Source organism: Genypterus blacodes, unplaced genomic scaffold (genome assembly GCF_046128005.1).
Source record: "Genypterus blacodes isolate CSIRO-AG114 ecotype Tasmania unplaced genomic scaffold, CSIRO-AGI_Gbla_v1 ptg000131l_1, whole genome shotgun sequence".
NCBI lineage: Eukaryota > Metazoa > Chordata > Actinopteri > Ophidiiformes > Ophidiidae > Genypterus > Genypterus blacodes.
The window spans coordinates 620,118-635,886 of NW_027466933.1; the positions used below are offsets into that span (position 1 = coordinate 620,118).

At 43.5% G+C, this 15,769-nt stretch overlaps 1 protein-coding gene across 1 annotated transcript in view; it reads right to left on the reverse strand.

Moving 5' to 3' along the window:
• The window catches only part of pex14 (peroxisomal biogenesis factor 14), a 43,246-nt gene that overhangs the window by 12,607 nt on the left and 14,870 nt on the right, over positions 1-15,769 (reverse strand). Inside the window, exons 3-6 of the mRNA XM_076163475.1 lie at positions 12,314-12,398; positions 4,932-5,060; positions 2,833-2,918; positions 1,023-1,125 (exon numbers count right to left, since the gene is read on the reverse strand). Coding sequence (XP_076019590.1) covers positions 1,023-1,125; positions 2,833-2,918; positions 4,932-5,060; positions 12,314-12,398 — 403 coding nt within the window. The remainder of the gene's footprint in view (positions 1-1,022; positions 1,126-2,832; positions 2,919-4,931; positions 5,061-12,313; positions 12,399-15,769) is intronic.

A 15,769-nucleotide genomic window follows, 5' to 3' on the forward strand; every position in this document is an offset into this window, starting at 1 on the left:
GGGGGGGAAAGGCACAAGAGGTGATTGTATTTAAACTGACAAGATGGGATTTGTGATAGACGCCGACGCCAGGCCCCAGGTTTCCTCTTCCTCGTTCAATCCGTAATTCATACACTTATTGTAGCCAGTGTGGGAAAAAGAGAGGAGGATGCGAGCGCATTCCATCTAACCTCATTACACTCGGACATGTGGGTAGATGTGTCAGTGTATGTTAAGATTCTTAGAGATTTCTGTGTAATCTGCCACAGAAGAGTAAGAGTAAAGATTGATCATCCAAATAAAGGCAGTGTGTTTGTCAGTGTGGTCTCCTGCAGGTGAAAACACACTGCTGCTAATGAGACCAAACTTTTTTCCAGAGCGCCTTCCTCATTTACGCCTCCCTGGATTTTTAATTATATTGACAAAGAGCCACCAGTGCATCTCTCCCTCTCTCTCCCTCTCTCTCTCTCCGTCTCTCTCTCCCGCTCTCCCTCCGTGTCTGACAGCCAGGTTGAGATTCCTCACCTGTCCAACAAGGGAGCCGCACCTGTCACCGTGCACTTAATCACGCTAAGTCCAGCACCGAGCCCAGACGCCACACTGTGCGGTGCCACACACACACACACACACACACGCACGCACACACACACACACACACAAGCGTACGGACAAAATTAAAATGAACTTTCTCGCCACCTACGGGGGAAGGGAGTGGATGATGATGATGGCTGTGGTGGTTTGGACGGGGGTGAGGCTGGCGCAGGGGGAGCGGGATTGGAAAGGGGGGAGAAAGGGAGAGGGGACGGGCAGGCGGAAGAAAAGTTGTCATTTCCCAACTCCTCATTAATATTCCGAGGTTAAGAGCTTTTCAGCGAAACGTAATTAATTGAGCCGGAGCCTGACAGTAAACAAGCAATTTCAAATTAAAGCGAAATGACAGCGGCGTCATTTGTTAAAAACGTGTGGGGCCCCCCGATTTTGGCGACAGATAAATGAGGGAAAATGTTAAGGAGGGAGAAAGTGATGAAGATATTAATCTTCACCTGTCTGTGTCAGCGTGCCACTCATTGCCGCAATGTTGCTCTCCATCCTCTGCAGATGCTTCTTGTCCTCTCGGCTGCCCATAATGAGGGGAAGGATGTATTTCTGCAATTAAAAACACGGCACAATATGAGGCTTTTCTCCTGTGGGAAAGGAGGGAAGGATAAGGGAAACACAGGGCCACCTCGGCTCGGCAGTGAAAGGTCAAAGGCATTGTTTTATTGCAATACGACCTCATTTTCTACACGGCCTGATTAGGTAAATACATTTTTAGTTGTCCAAGCAAATGGTATAGGCATGAGCAAACATTGTAGCGGCAAAACACAAACGCGTGCAATCAATCCAGAATAAGCTGGTATGAGACGAGCCTGTGGTGAGCAGGAGCCTTCAAAACCAGAAACAATCTTCTGCCACGGAACTCAAGGCAGTCTGACAGCCAAATAAGCATGTTTGTTATCCAGCGTGAATGTTAACCAGATGAACAGTCTCAGTTTATGAGCATCTGACTGAATCCTCTTCACGTGTGTGCGTGGAGCTGAGGTCAGCACATGCAATCAATAACCCAGGGAATCTGGCCGACACGAGCGGGCTGCACAAGGAAATCATAAACACTTTCCTGTTTTTTAGGACCTGAATAAAGACGGTTCCAGTCTCTCAGAGCCAGATCGGGAGTGTGCGGCCGGGTTTTCTCTCCAGCCCAGGTGGCGGCTGGCCACACCAGCGCGAGTAATAAACACTTTTTAGAGAAAAAGATTAAATGAGTGTCAACACGTGGTAATTAATAAGTGGGTTGCTGGGAGTGTGGTGTTTACAAGGTGCTCCATAACATAAATAAAGTATGGGCAGAAGCCAGGACATATGGTGCGACTGGCGCTACGCTCCAGTGACATGACAGCAGCCTGTGCCGTCCCGCCAGGGAATCCCACCTCCCAGGCAACCGGCGGCTGGCTAAGCCTGGAGGAGCTGCTGGACAGCTACAGTGTGTTTGAGTTCTCCTGAGTGAGAGACTGCGGGGACGGTGGGGTAAAGGACAGGAGATACACATGAGCGTGAGCATGTCTAGCCCCAATGCAAAGCTATGTAAAGGGAGGATGAACTAACAGGGCATAAAGAGGATCTTAAGAGGTGCCGGTATGTTTGAAAGGGTTAGGCAAGCATTAGCATTTGCATGTGCGTGATGTGCACCCGTCATACACACAAACACACACACTTGTGCATACAGAGACGCACAGATGGAGGAGGGAGCCTCGTCATCTAGGCCAAGAGCTACTGCGTGAGCTCCCGTCCCCTTTAAAACCAGAGTAATGGCTTCCACATGCCACTCAGACTACTACTAACAACCACTATGGGATTAATGTCAGCGGGGACAAGGGGCCTCATGAGCTCATGTTCAAGGGCTGCTAAGCCCGATAAAAACCAGGGTGATTATTTTTAGACGGCAGGACGTCAAAAACGGTTTGTGTGCTGTGTTAGCAACTATATTTTTTAAAGGAAAATATATATATCTAATGGGAGGGGGAGAGGGAAGTTAAAAAGAATGAGTTCAAATGAGATCATGGTTTGACGTAAAGCAGGGAAGCTTTAATAACTACACCAGAGTGATGTTACATATTGCAGAGGCGCCTTCTATTCTAGCACCGTAATTCATCACCGACCAATGTACTTACAAAGCTCACCAATTTAAAGCGTAAAACCAGGGGCGAGGCCGCAGTGACAGATCGCAGGATACTACCGGTTTATAATAGCCTCGCAAATTTTGGAGAAAAATCAAAGGTAAAATAAGAGTCAGTGATGAAGCTGAAGAGTACTCACTCTGTACATGTGATGAAAGCCAAAGGCAAGGCCCACCATGATGATGGTGATGGCTCCATAATCCCTCCATCTGTAGCCTGTTGGATCTGGAAATGATGGGACAATCAAAGACAATTAAATAATAACAAAAGAACGCTTTAATATGGGATAATGTGAAACTGTGAAGTGTGTTTTTGACATTTGGGATCTACATCAGCCTGTAAAGTCAATACAATAAAATACCAGGACACAAGTACTCTCTTTGTCCCATATCAATCATAATATTTACACTCGCATGTCAAAAGTCTGAAACTGAAGGAGTTTGCAGAGCGTGAGCAAACCAGCACTCCCTATCCTGCTCATCAAGGAAGAATGACACATTTGTTTTCCACCTTAATTTTTCGGGCGGGACCGAGCAGAAAGTGCAGCTCGCAAGCCTGCGGGAAGCACAATGGACAGAAAGATGAGTAAGTGTGTGTGAGTGTGTGTGTACGTGTGTGTGTGTGTGTGTGCGGGCGTGTGTGTGTTTGTCTAGGAGTTGCCGGTTGAGCTAAGTGACAGATAATGTGAAAGTGTGTCATTGTGGGAGCTGTCAGCGAGGTAGGCCAACTGGAAATTCCCCACATAAGAGTGGCATTCAAGTGAAAATGTCACTAAACAACAAACAGCTCTGGAGTTTTTGCTTTTATTTACTCAGGTTGGGCAGAAATGAATTGGAAATGATTACAGGCCGGGCCACTAAAGTACGCCATTGATATTCTATTACAGGTCTGATTTCATCTAATGGGTTATGTGGTAGACATGTTTACCGGCTTTGAAGTAAGTAAACCAGATTGATCCTGTGCCTTACCACTTCTGTGATTTGACATGCAAATCAAATGAGAGACCCGCCGCCATACTTGAACTGTATGCTACATTTTTCAAGGTGAACGCAATATGATTCTCCTTTTACTGGAGGGCGCGCTTCATCGCCATCGCCGCCGCCGCCGCCGCCGCCCCATCCGGCGATGAACCTGTAACCTTTGCTATCGGAATTTTTTTCTGAATCGCTCTGCCAACATCCAATATGGTAACCACATAAATTTGGGTCTTCATCAGCATTATGGCGGCGATAGACTGTCACCTATCCCAGAATACCGTGCTTCTAAAAGGCCCGGGAGTCCTTGGGAGGGGTGCTTGACCCTGAACGAGCCTCACTGCATCACCGCCCGCTCCTCGCCTGCTCTTTCCCCCCCTTTAGGACCTTTCATTCTTCCTGCGTCTCTCCCCTTTTTCCTCTCCCACTTCCACTCTGCCATCTTCCTCTTTTTTTTTATTTTTTATTTGGTCACTTAAGCTGTGGAACTGTGGTCTCCATCCCCCGTTTTTCCAATCTCCTCTCAAATTTATTGGGTTCAGTGGAGGCCTTCCTGTCCTTCTACCGCGTGGAAATAGAGATCAGAGTATCCATTACTTCGACAGAGATGGATGCGGGTCCCCGTGCGCCGTCCCCATAACAAGGACATCAAAGGGAGGTAGCCCCCTCTTTTCGGCGTGACCCCCCATACAAGACTCCCCGCTCTCACCTCATTATGCAGCTCCCTTATAGCCGTTTTGATATAAAACCCCCCACTATGGACGGAGAGCGGCGAGTCTCCCTAACTACATGGCCATCCCATCAACATCACTTTCATTACAAAACATGAGATGCCGGGGGAGTCAAGGACAGTGTGGTAATAAATGAGGGTGGAATACATCTGGAATCATTGTCATATGGGTTAAGCATTATGCGGACTTCATTCTGCATTGGTAAATCAGTGGACAGCACTCATAACCTCCTGAGGTAATAAAGATACAGGTTGTGGTGTGGGGTCTCGCCGGGGTGAAACCCTTTGAAAGAGAGCTGCAGGGGAGACTTCATGAGCTCGTGCCGTGACAACATGGTGCCGTTGTTTGGAAACGCAGTCAAAGCTAATGTTTGGCATACGTGAGAGTCGCTCAACAAACAAACACCTGCATGTTTACAAAGGCTCCTCTCATGACACTTTCAACATAGACTCAGAGGAAAAACCTTTCTTTTTCCAGGTCGGACACGGAATGTGTGTGTGTGTGTGTGTGTGTGCATGGACGTGTGCGCTCACGTTGGGGTGCCGGTGCCAGGTGGGTCGCGTGTACTGGATAGGCGGGTCCCACGGGGCTGAGGGCCAGGGCGTCTTCTTCTGTGCTGCCAGAACGCTGGATGGCCAACTCTACCTCCTCGTCCGTCAGCCCTGGAAACAAGAGACACACCTTTACGACTGTCGGCGTGCTCGCGCAATGATTGCGTCAACGGGATAAAAACCAACGGCTCTCCTGACTATAATGATGTCTGCGCGTAAATATTTCCCAAGATCGCCACAAATCTTGCAAGAACAATTAAGAGGAAACCGTGACAACTCTTGGAGGGATTTCACTTTCTGCCCCAAAATGCATTTGGGCCTTTAAATTGACAAATTCTATTGACAATTTCTGTTCCGGGGACATTTAACAAAGTGCGGAAAGGTTCACACTGTGAAAGCTGAGACTGCACGTCTATTAACTGCCACCAAAGGCAAAGAAAATAAGAGTCTGTCCACTTCTCCGGTTATATTTCCCATGTGGAGATTTCATACACCCCAGACAGTGAAAATGCATTATTTTAATTTCTTCATTGTAATGTAAATGTATTACATAATTTTGCAAATGCCAATATAATTTAATCTTCAGATCTTTTTAATGATTTTAGTGATGATTAAATTGCAAAGGGCTCCCTGATGGAGAATCAGACGGGAGGAGAGAGAGAAGGAAAAAAAATCTAATATGAACATCTCCTTTTGTGGAAAGAGAGGATTTTATTTCAGGCGCCGCACGCCGCCAATGCTGTTGGTCTCATCTTTTAATGAGTGTCTTCATCTAAACAAAGGAAAATAATTACAACTTTTGATGGAACCGCATTAAAAAAAACAGCATTACTCAAATTAGAGCAAAAACATTAGGAGAGGGCTGAAGACAATTAAGCAGGACTTGATACATGAATCCATTTCAGAATGCACAGGGGATCCTACTTTGAAATCAACTGACTGGTACGCAGGATATTGATAAGTATGTTAGACCTTATGAGGAAAACATCAGAGCCGTCCACGTAATGATGCTACAGCGTGTATTACTCTCCATAGCTTAAGAGGCTCTCTCTCTCTCTCTCTCTCTCCCTCTCTCTCTCTCTCCCTCTCTCTCTAACGTTTTACCACCATTTCCTCAAGCTATTTCCCTGAGTGCGTTTCCTGGGTTCACCTGCTTATTGACAGAAAATCGCCTTCGTACGAGAGCCTTTTACTTGGGACAATTCCCTCAGGATGGGAGAATTTATACACACTCAGAGTACGCTGCTTCCTCCTCTGAGAGTGACAGAGCTATTGAGTACACGGCGGCGGTGTTTTAAGAGACGGTTTTTCTAGTTTTCATCACTGGTAACAACACAGCGGCAGCCACGTCAACAACAACTGCGCTGCTGCTGCTGACCTCTGTCATAATCGCCACGGCGAGGGGCACGACACCCATGTGGAGAGCTGACAGAATGTAATATGTACACCTGAAAACAAACATTTCCATTTCTAAAGAAGGCGAATGCGATATTAGAACAATAAATAATCCATTAAATCGAATGCTGCCCACCATTTGAATATCTGTAGAAGCCCCTGAATTGTGAGTCAAATCTGAGTAGTAGGCTGACCCTTGATCAGATCTCTCACTTTGACCTATTCCTGTATCAGCAGCCCCCAAACGCATAAAGAAATCCTTTGATAATCTACTCCACAGCTTCTGCCAAGAGGTGGTCCCTGCCGCCACCTATTTAAATGCTCCAAGGACTTCAAATGGCCATGAAAATTGTTGAATAATTGAAGGCAAATATTGGCCGGCCCGTAGTCTACAGCAGGTCCTGAGTGCCAGGAAGTGGTGAGCGCCATGTGCTGAGTTTGTGCAGTCAGACTGCACTGTCAAATAAGCAATAATGTGTCCCTGGACTCCTGATTCATCTGACCACAGCAGACTACACGGTGGCAGACTATTGAGTGAGACGTGCAGGGATCTCAGTTTCACCGAATGGGAAGAAATAAAAGCGTGTTTCAGGTTTTTCCTTTCACCTTGAGTTGTAATGGTTTAAAAAAAAAATCATTTAAGAAAATCACCTTTTCCACTGTTTTTGAGCTTAATGTATGTACATTTTAATGACAAATTCCATCTGTCATCTTGTTTGTGTGGCAAAATGAAAGGTTTTTGCTTTGCATCAAAATACATGAAAATGTGTCCTTGTCGTTACAACTCACACCAAGTTGTGTTACAGCCTCTGATCTGTTTATTGTTGCGGGGCAAACAATAGCGAATGAAAGAGCCGTTAGATCCTAAAGAAAAAGGGAACGAGGTGAAAGTGATTTTTACATATAAAAGGAGAAAACAAAAAAGGGGCCGGGGAAATTTATTATGGTTTCCAAAACCTGTGGAATGACCCCTAGACCCCCATCTCACATCGACCTGTGGGAGATGAATTTTTTAAGACATAAATTACACCTAATGACGACACCATAAAAAAGAACAATAATGGAAAGCTATTCTGTATTTCATTATACTGTATTATTTGGTGCACCTGATACACGCAGTGCCTGTTTATGAGTCACCGTATTAGCAGATGCTCAGCCAAAGCATTTGCTTTGACCTTGCCATTCTCATTGGGGCATGAAATTACGGTGCTGGCACCTCGATATTACAGCTATAAATACTGTAAACTGCATATCTGGGCTACGTTTTCTATTGTCTTTCAACATAAACCTGATCGGTATTTATTTAAAGGAAAACCCATTGCTCGTCAGGTTATTTACAGCTCTATTTTCACTGGCTCATATTCTCTCTGGGCATTTTTTTTAAGGGCAAAGAGGCAGCAAGGCTCTTACATAAAATCCATTTCTCCAATTCTGGCACATCTGAACTTTATGGGTCAAGACCTCGGCCGGACAGCCAATTATAAAAATTGCTTACTAAAATATTTTGGGCGGTAAAAGGTGAATGCCTCCCTCGCTGTCCTCCAAGGCCTGAATTATGAAGTTGCCCTTGAGTGAAAATTACTTACATTTTGAATATGATATTTAGAAAAAAATGCATGGCAGGGGTCATAAATAGATGGAGGTCAATGGGTTATTAAGAAGTAGAGAGCGACTGGAGCCCGTTTCTCATGCCGCGCTGGCACAGGAAGATTCTACATGTCATTTGGTTCAGTACAACTGCTTGAAAATGGCATGCTCTAAATAATGACCACTCTCATAGCGTATTCATTTATGTATTAAAAAGGGGGACTCTACTCTCATTTCCCTGCTTTATCGCCTTGTACTGATGACAAAGTAGGCAAGGCCTAGGCTAGGTGGCGCCGTGGAGTAATTTATAACCACATCAATCCCTTTACCTTCTACGCAGGCCTTGGTCATTGTCATTTTTGTCCGAGAGGTGAGTCACATAACCCCACTTACAAACAGCATCCTATTAATATCTGAGATGATGAACCTTAGCCTTACCCTTACCTTCATACCAGGTATGGTAATAGACCAATAGCCTACCTGTGTTCCCTGTGACCCTCGATCACTGGCCATCCACTCAGGGTGAAATCTATTAGCATTATTTATTCAAGTCAATAACAACTGGGACGGAATAAAAAAGAAATAAGTCACGCCATCATTTATGTGTCAGTGACAGAGAATGTACTGTCCCTGCTTCTCAGGCTGAATTCACCTGGGGATGCAACCACACGCTCGCACTCCCCGCGCTTTACTTTGACACACAAACTACTCAGCTAAGGTAATGTGGGTGCGTCTGAGCGATGTCGCCACGGAGGCCACGGTTAAAGTGACACGCTGAAAGCTGGAAAATGTTATTGACTTTGCTCAGAGAATTTGATTTTTTTGTTAATTATGTGTGTAAGCGCTAATTGGCTAGACTAAATGGTGGTGCCAAAATGGGGCCCGATGCTCTTTAGTTGTTACATCTGTTAATTGTAGAGGACATAGATGGCACAATTCACTAGATGAGGCTGGAGCACATTATATTTCACTCAAACACAATAAAATTTACTTGATCTTGGCAAGGGACAAGTAAAACAAAATTGCTCTGAGATGGCAAAATGACAGTTTAAATGCAATTCATTTTGCCACTACACAGCCAAAGAGAGAAAGAAAACATCTTTGGGTTTAAATCTTAGCGATTCTTATTACATCTAAGTGACAAAGTTTCAATATCGGCGGCGGTTTATTCAGCAAGGACTCGAGAAGGGCAGCGAGAAATATTGGACTGCATAATTGCCAATTCATACCCTGAAATTGACAGTTGAAGGAAAACAGAAAATTACATTTTTCAATGAATATTGAAATAAACCAGACTATTAGGATCTCTTTGGAAAAAAAGAGATGTAACCAGAGAGGCATCCTTCAGTGTAGATTAGGGCCCAAATGTGCAGGGAAATAATATGCGCAAGCGAGATTATTGTGTAAAGATTCTGCAACATGCAATCAAAGTGGGCCCTATTTTCCCCTTCATCAGCTGGCCAGCGTAAGTACTGGCAGCAAGAGGAATCCAATTTAAATTCCACTCTACCGGGAGATGGTATTGTTTCATTTTATGTGTGCTTTGACATTTCTGGCTGTTAATATAGAGTAAAATCCAAAAGTATTTACATAAATATGACATTAAACTGTATTAGAAATTAAGACTGACACATTTGCTGGTGTGGTGGTAGGAGGAGGAGGGTGATTGAGTTTCTGAGTCAAAAGGTTGAGAGGACAATACAGGCTGAGTACATGCCAGGAAATGAGGGGACGGAGACTATTGGTGTATGAATATGTCTATCAAAAAGTCAGCTTTGTCTCATATGAGACAAAAGAGGAATGAACCAATCCCATCACGAGGACAGTGAGACACGTTCATTCCAGAACTAAAAGCGTGGGGAAAGAATAAAGCTATACTAGACAGAAGTGAAGAACAAGATGCACACATCCTGTATGTATGGTATACATCTGAGAAACAATAGTGATACTTAGGTGAGGTGTGAAAGTGGTTTGGCCTCTACATACACAGAGAGGAGTGAAACTGAAAGTGTGCACTGTTATACTGTTATATGTGTAGAGGTTACAAAAACAAAAAAGGCAATTCCTATCAACATTAAATTCCTTTGAGAATATTGAAACAATGACACGCAGACACACACGTGGCGCCTCACCACTGAAACTTCTTGTGCGGGCTTCCAAAAAGAAGGTATAAAGACTTAGTAACCTTCTGACTCCACACTATGGCCTTTAAAATAGTAAAAATCAATGATCTACAACCGACCTGCGACATGTCCCAGTCCGCACTAGTGTTCGACCTTTTGTTACAGTGCATCTTTTTTTATTTGGTTTCGCTTGGTTTCACATTGCATTAAAGGAAGCGCACCAAACTGTGACACGTTCCAGCGTGGGTTGTGAGCGGATTGGTCGGGGGCTACGAGCACTCTCATTACATTTTTTGCAGTCATTTCATTTCCCAAAATGTTTCCTCAAACTCTTGTTTTTGTCTTTGGGCATCGCAGACTTGAATGTGACTTTGACTGAACATTTAGTTTAGTTCATTCATGTAGTTTACAGCTCATATTCTCAGTTTACACTTAGTTGCTTCCTCATTACAAAAGGACACCGTTGGGCTGCTAGACTTCTGTTTACAACAAGCACAATCCTTGGAGTAGTTCCTTTAACTAGTCCGGTAATCACCTTGTTCCGGACCTTGGTAGTAATGTGTTCTCACCTGCCACCAAATGTAACAGGGTTCACTTTGAAGCAGACCGACTCATTTTTAGTGGATTCTCTTGTTTGGTGCACACCTGAGATCAAATATGTGTTCGTAGAAGGCAAAAAATCGCAAAAAGCACCATAAATGAGGATGAGTGCCTTGGTAGTTGTTCTTATACAATCATCTTCAACATCCAACAACAACAACAACTGGAGAGCCAAAACCTCCTATAGGTTCAATAAAGTTTGGGGTAATTTACGGCAGCTGAGAGAATGAACAACAAGTACTGAGTCAATGTATGAGTGTGCAGATATTTTCCAGGTTCAATGATATATGGATATACCATACAGGTCGTGAATTGTGCCATGAATACTTCATTCAATGCAGAGTGCTAGTCAAACATACTTAGCGTTTAATGTTTCATTGCTCTATCCACCCCCCATCCTTACCCTCTCTCTTCCTTAGATCAATGCCCTTATGCAAATCCCGCGTTCTCCTTTAGATCTACAGTGGAACTGACTTTCCAAAATAAATCTGCATTATAGCGTCATACATATTTCATGGATTTAAAGTGCAGTAAGAGGGAACCATTTTGGACGCTGGAGCTTTAGAGGAGTTTAGAACAAAGCAGAAAGTAAGGAGAAAGGTGGCGTGGCATGACATCATTTGGTATTGATGAGGCCTGATTGAATTTGAGATAACCAACAGTAGATTAAGAACATGCCTTAGTTGTCAATAATGAGACACAAAGACAGGGAAATTTCAAAAGATATCAAGAGTCATTAGAGCCACATGAGATGTGCGTAGTAGCAGCAGGCAACCATGGATTTGGTTTCAGGTTACCTTCCCCAGTCATGGAGCTTTTAGGCTCACTTTTCACTGCTTGGCTACTCTAATGCTCCAGGCAAAGTCCCTCAGCACTGGCGAGGTGCAGTCCCCCAGGTGCACAACTGTTTTGCAAAGAATTAAAAGAAAAAGACTCAACCCTTTAGTTTATCCAAGGTAAAGCCACACGCTGTCATTGCTCGGTAACAGAGAACTGCTGCGGGGAGAGAAAAGCTGCAAAAGCCGGCAAATATCCATCCTGCTGAATGATGCTGAAGTGACTAGAATGAGCCCGGGGTCATAAAACATTTTGCTAGTTTTATTACACAAACAATATTCTCTCATGTGCCGGATATAATCTCAATGTTTTGCAAAGGGAAGTGAAGAGGCAGGGACATATCTGCCTCACCCCCCGCTCACACACATGGCGTGGCTCAAATTTACGACAACGGTTAAATTAAGGAAAAGGGTTAAAATGCTGGAAGGCAATATTGATAATTCCATTGAAAATGCAGAAGGGGCGGGGGGGTTTGTCAATATTAATTTTCCTGAACCCAAAGGAGCATCCCAACGGGTGTGTCATTTATTCGCCCGGGCCTGAATCATGCACTCTGGAGCTGAATCGACCCCCACCCAGAGCCTCCGGGGCACAGAGCTACAGCCGCAGCCTTTGACCTTTCAGACCAAGCTCACCAACAAAAAAAAAGGGCATGTGTGCGCATCTCCGGCCAACCACATATTGTTAACATAGACACATATTGATTACGCAAACCAACAGATAATGCAAATTTAAAATAGATTTTGTCAAATATATATGAGGCTTTGGGACATTTCAATTAGCGCATGTGATGTAAAGAAGCAACGATTAAACGTCTCTCACCTTTTTTCTTCAAGAAGGCTTTCCTGGTGGCCAGGGGACTCTGGCGTACTTTTGGGTTCTGCAGAAATTTTACAGCAGTGATAATCTGGGAAGAGGAAGGAAAAAAAAAAGAGGTGATTTAATTCCTCATAACGAGATAAAGAGAGAAGGGAAGAAGAAGAAGATGATGTCTGCAGGAAAGTGGTGCATTCAGCTGTACAAGTAACAGTCTAGACATTGTATAAGGGAAAGATTCGTTATAAAACCTGATGAAAAACCTAAATGGATTCCATTTGGCATTCGCTTCCAAGCCCCCCCAGCCAGCGGTGAGGAGAAAGACCACCTGACCACTTTCCAGCTAAATCCGGGGAATGACCAAATCAGCAGTTATAAAATTAGCCCATCAAGAGTGCTGGACAAATGGAGTATGGAGCTTAATTTGCTATTACCCTCTTAAAGACAAACTTCCAGTCTTAAGTGCGCAGTGGAAGAAAATCTATACTTAATGCAGAGGTGATCATTTGTATCTAATAACTTGAGAATCCTAGGCTGAAAACTTCTGTAATTCTTCCAGTTAAAAACCTGCCATGATCAAATCACCCAGCCTGAATGTTGTAATGACTTGAAACGTTAATGCACTAGAACGTTAAATAGCATCAGAACATCAGTAGTTTTAAGTGCACTGCGTTCATCGATTCTATTATGTTTTCCTTCGAGATGCACCTTAATTTTCCACCCCTGTATGCATTTCCTAGAATTGGAGGGAGGGAGAAAAAAAAAATCTTCCTCAAATGGCATTAAAACATAAATTTGCAGCGGGCGCCGTGAAGTGGCGCCTCCTAAAATAGATAAATATGTAAGAACACAGAGAATGGGGAAACACACTAGAGGGGAGGTTTAGATGACTTATTATCGCACCTGTGGTCCCCGTGATTCAATTGTAAAAGTCATCCCTCTAATAGGTTGAAAGGTTTTGATTACTCTTCTTTTCTCTTAGTGTTGAAAGATACAAAGTGATTGAGCGCCCTGCCAGTGGTAATTCGTTTTGGGTAATGCATTGCATATACTATGAACCCGTTTCAATCCAAAAGAATTGCAGTTTAAACTTGTCCGAGGGGAAGGTGTGGCAGAGACGGCGAGTGAGAGAAGGCTGAGATTCCTGTGTGACAAACAGGATCACAGCACACACATTTGCTCCCTTTTATTTATTTAAACAGGATACAATTAAGCACAAAATGGCACATTTGCATAATTTTTATTCCAACTTATCTAAAGACAGGGAACGATGAAAACCAAATCCACATTCTGGGGTAAGCTGAGTGCAACTTTACCTTTAATTTTATCCAAATCTAAATGATAACTGAGTGATCCCAAGAGAAGCTGGCAGGATTTATTCAGAGACATTAATCTGCCATCACTGTGACAGCACCGTGACCTTCATGTACATAAGGGTTACACAACGGCTATGGAATTTCCTGAATCTCTGTATACTGAGGGCTTATTAAAGTCAGTCACCCGGAACCTTCATTGTGACAAGCAGATTAAACCATTTGCATGGTGAACCCTCAACTTGATGTTAGGGGCCCCGTGTAAAAACACAGGGAAAATATCCCTTTGATAAAAAGACGACATCATTCCGCTGCCGGCTAACGTGGCTGAGGCAAAGCCGACTTCTTGTGGCGGTGGCAGAAAGCAGGGTTGATACTAAAACACTAAAACCTAATAGAACAACGTTGATTCCAGTAAATAAGGAAATGATGCAGGCCCTGGGAGAGGTGCAGTGACTTAATAGGGGAGGAATATGCTGATCCGGCAGTCCTTGTTTACATTCCCTTAAATTTCCGATAGCATAATATTGACCAAAAAATGGTGTCAGTGTTAATAGGCGTAAGTATGACATGTTGGTAAGAACCGCAGCTAGCTCAGCGGCAAGCTAATGAGGCAAATGTCCATTTGGTTAAAACTGTAGTGGTAGATCTTCAGGGAGAGGAAAAGTGCACTTCTTAGCAGATGACATAGATGCTTTGCACAAGTTCCACCCAGACATCTCAATCAATTATAACCACATTGTACAGATTTTAGTCTTGTCTTCTTATTGACTTATAGATCATCTCAGTTATAGTGTTGGGTAGCGCACAATTGGGCTTTTAGGGGGCTACGCTGTGTAACTGTACAGGCCAATTTGTGCTGGGAGAGCAAATAGCTACGATAAAAAATTATTCAACTTTCCGTGATTTAAACAAACAAACAAATAAACAAATACTTTTTTTTTTTGATTGAACAACAATTAGGCTCTTTTAGTAAAGCTGTGTGTAAAGCCCAAACAGCTAATGCACCAAAGTGCTCCATGTTTAAAGCAATAATCTTTACAAACCAGATAACCAATAAAGTGTCAGGTAAAGCCGAAAAAGAGGCGAAAACTCAATCATAGGAAGAGATAACATTAACCAACACACTTAAAGAGAGTGAAGTTGATGAACGGACAAGATTACAGCAATGTTATTGAGTTTGAATTGGACAACTCCTAGCAATGCACTTGTCTGAAAATTACAATTGCGATGCCTTGAATTGTAAGAAATGAGCACCAAATCCAATTATGTTCGAACAGCACGGTTAGACGCCTGAGGGAATCCGTGTAACCAGTTGTGTGTTTTTGCTCTAACTAGTAACATCACTTAACTATAGCATACAGTCTGCCGTATATACTGTAGGGTTAGAAAGACCTACAGATGCGTTCCAGCAGCGTCTGAGATGTGAGCGGCACAGGGAAATTCTGGCCTTGTAAAACCTAAACTAGCAATGTACGGGTTTGAATTTAGTCATTTCTTCGTGATGGTTTCAGTATTTGAAGTTCAGTGGCATAAAGAAATGTACAGCAAAACAAACCTTGGACCACAACAGACGGAATTCAAGACTCTTGGTTATTCCGGAGTTACTACCAGTCATCCTTTAAGAACGAGGAAGTGACGTCACACCTGCACTTCCTGTCTTTACCGAGCCTCTTTGAACACATTTGGACTGATACAATCAACCGATATAATCAAACACTAAGGATGTCGAGAACAAAGCACGTCAAACAAAGCCACTGGCGTCTACTTTTCGATTCTGCTTCGAAACAATTCCCTTGCAAGGCCTTCAGCCGTGTCATCCATTCCACAAGATGTATCCACATTTGTCTGCAACAATGAAGACACTCAGCGGTGCATGATGGAACGAGAAGTTGGGTGAGGGTTACAATGGAGGGCCTTAAAAGGAAATCATTAGCAAGTATAGAATTCAGTCTCAGTGTGAATCAATTCATTCCAAATTGCCCTAGCCTGTACATTTGTGCAGAAGTGCCCCTGATATAATAACACACTGATAGACATGGACAAAAATTGTGTTAGGGCCAGTCTCAAGTTTCCCCCCCCAAACACACGATCGGAGGACCAAAAGACAGAGAAAGAGAGAGAGGGCGAAAAATGAAGCTCTATATTA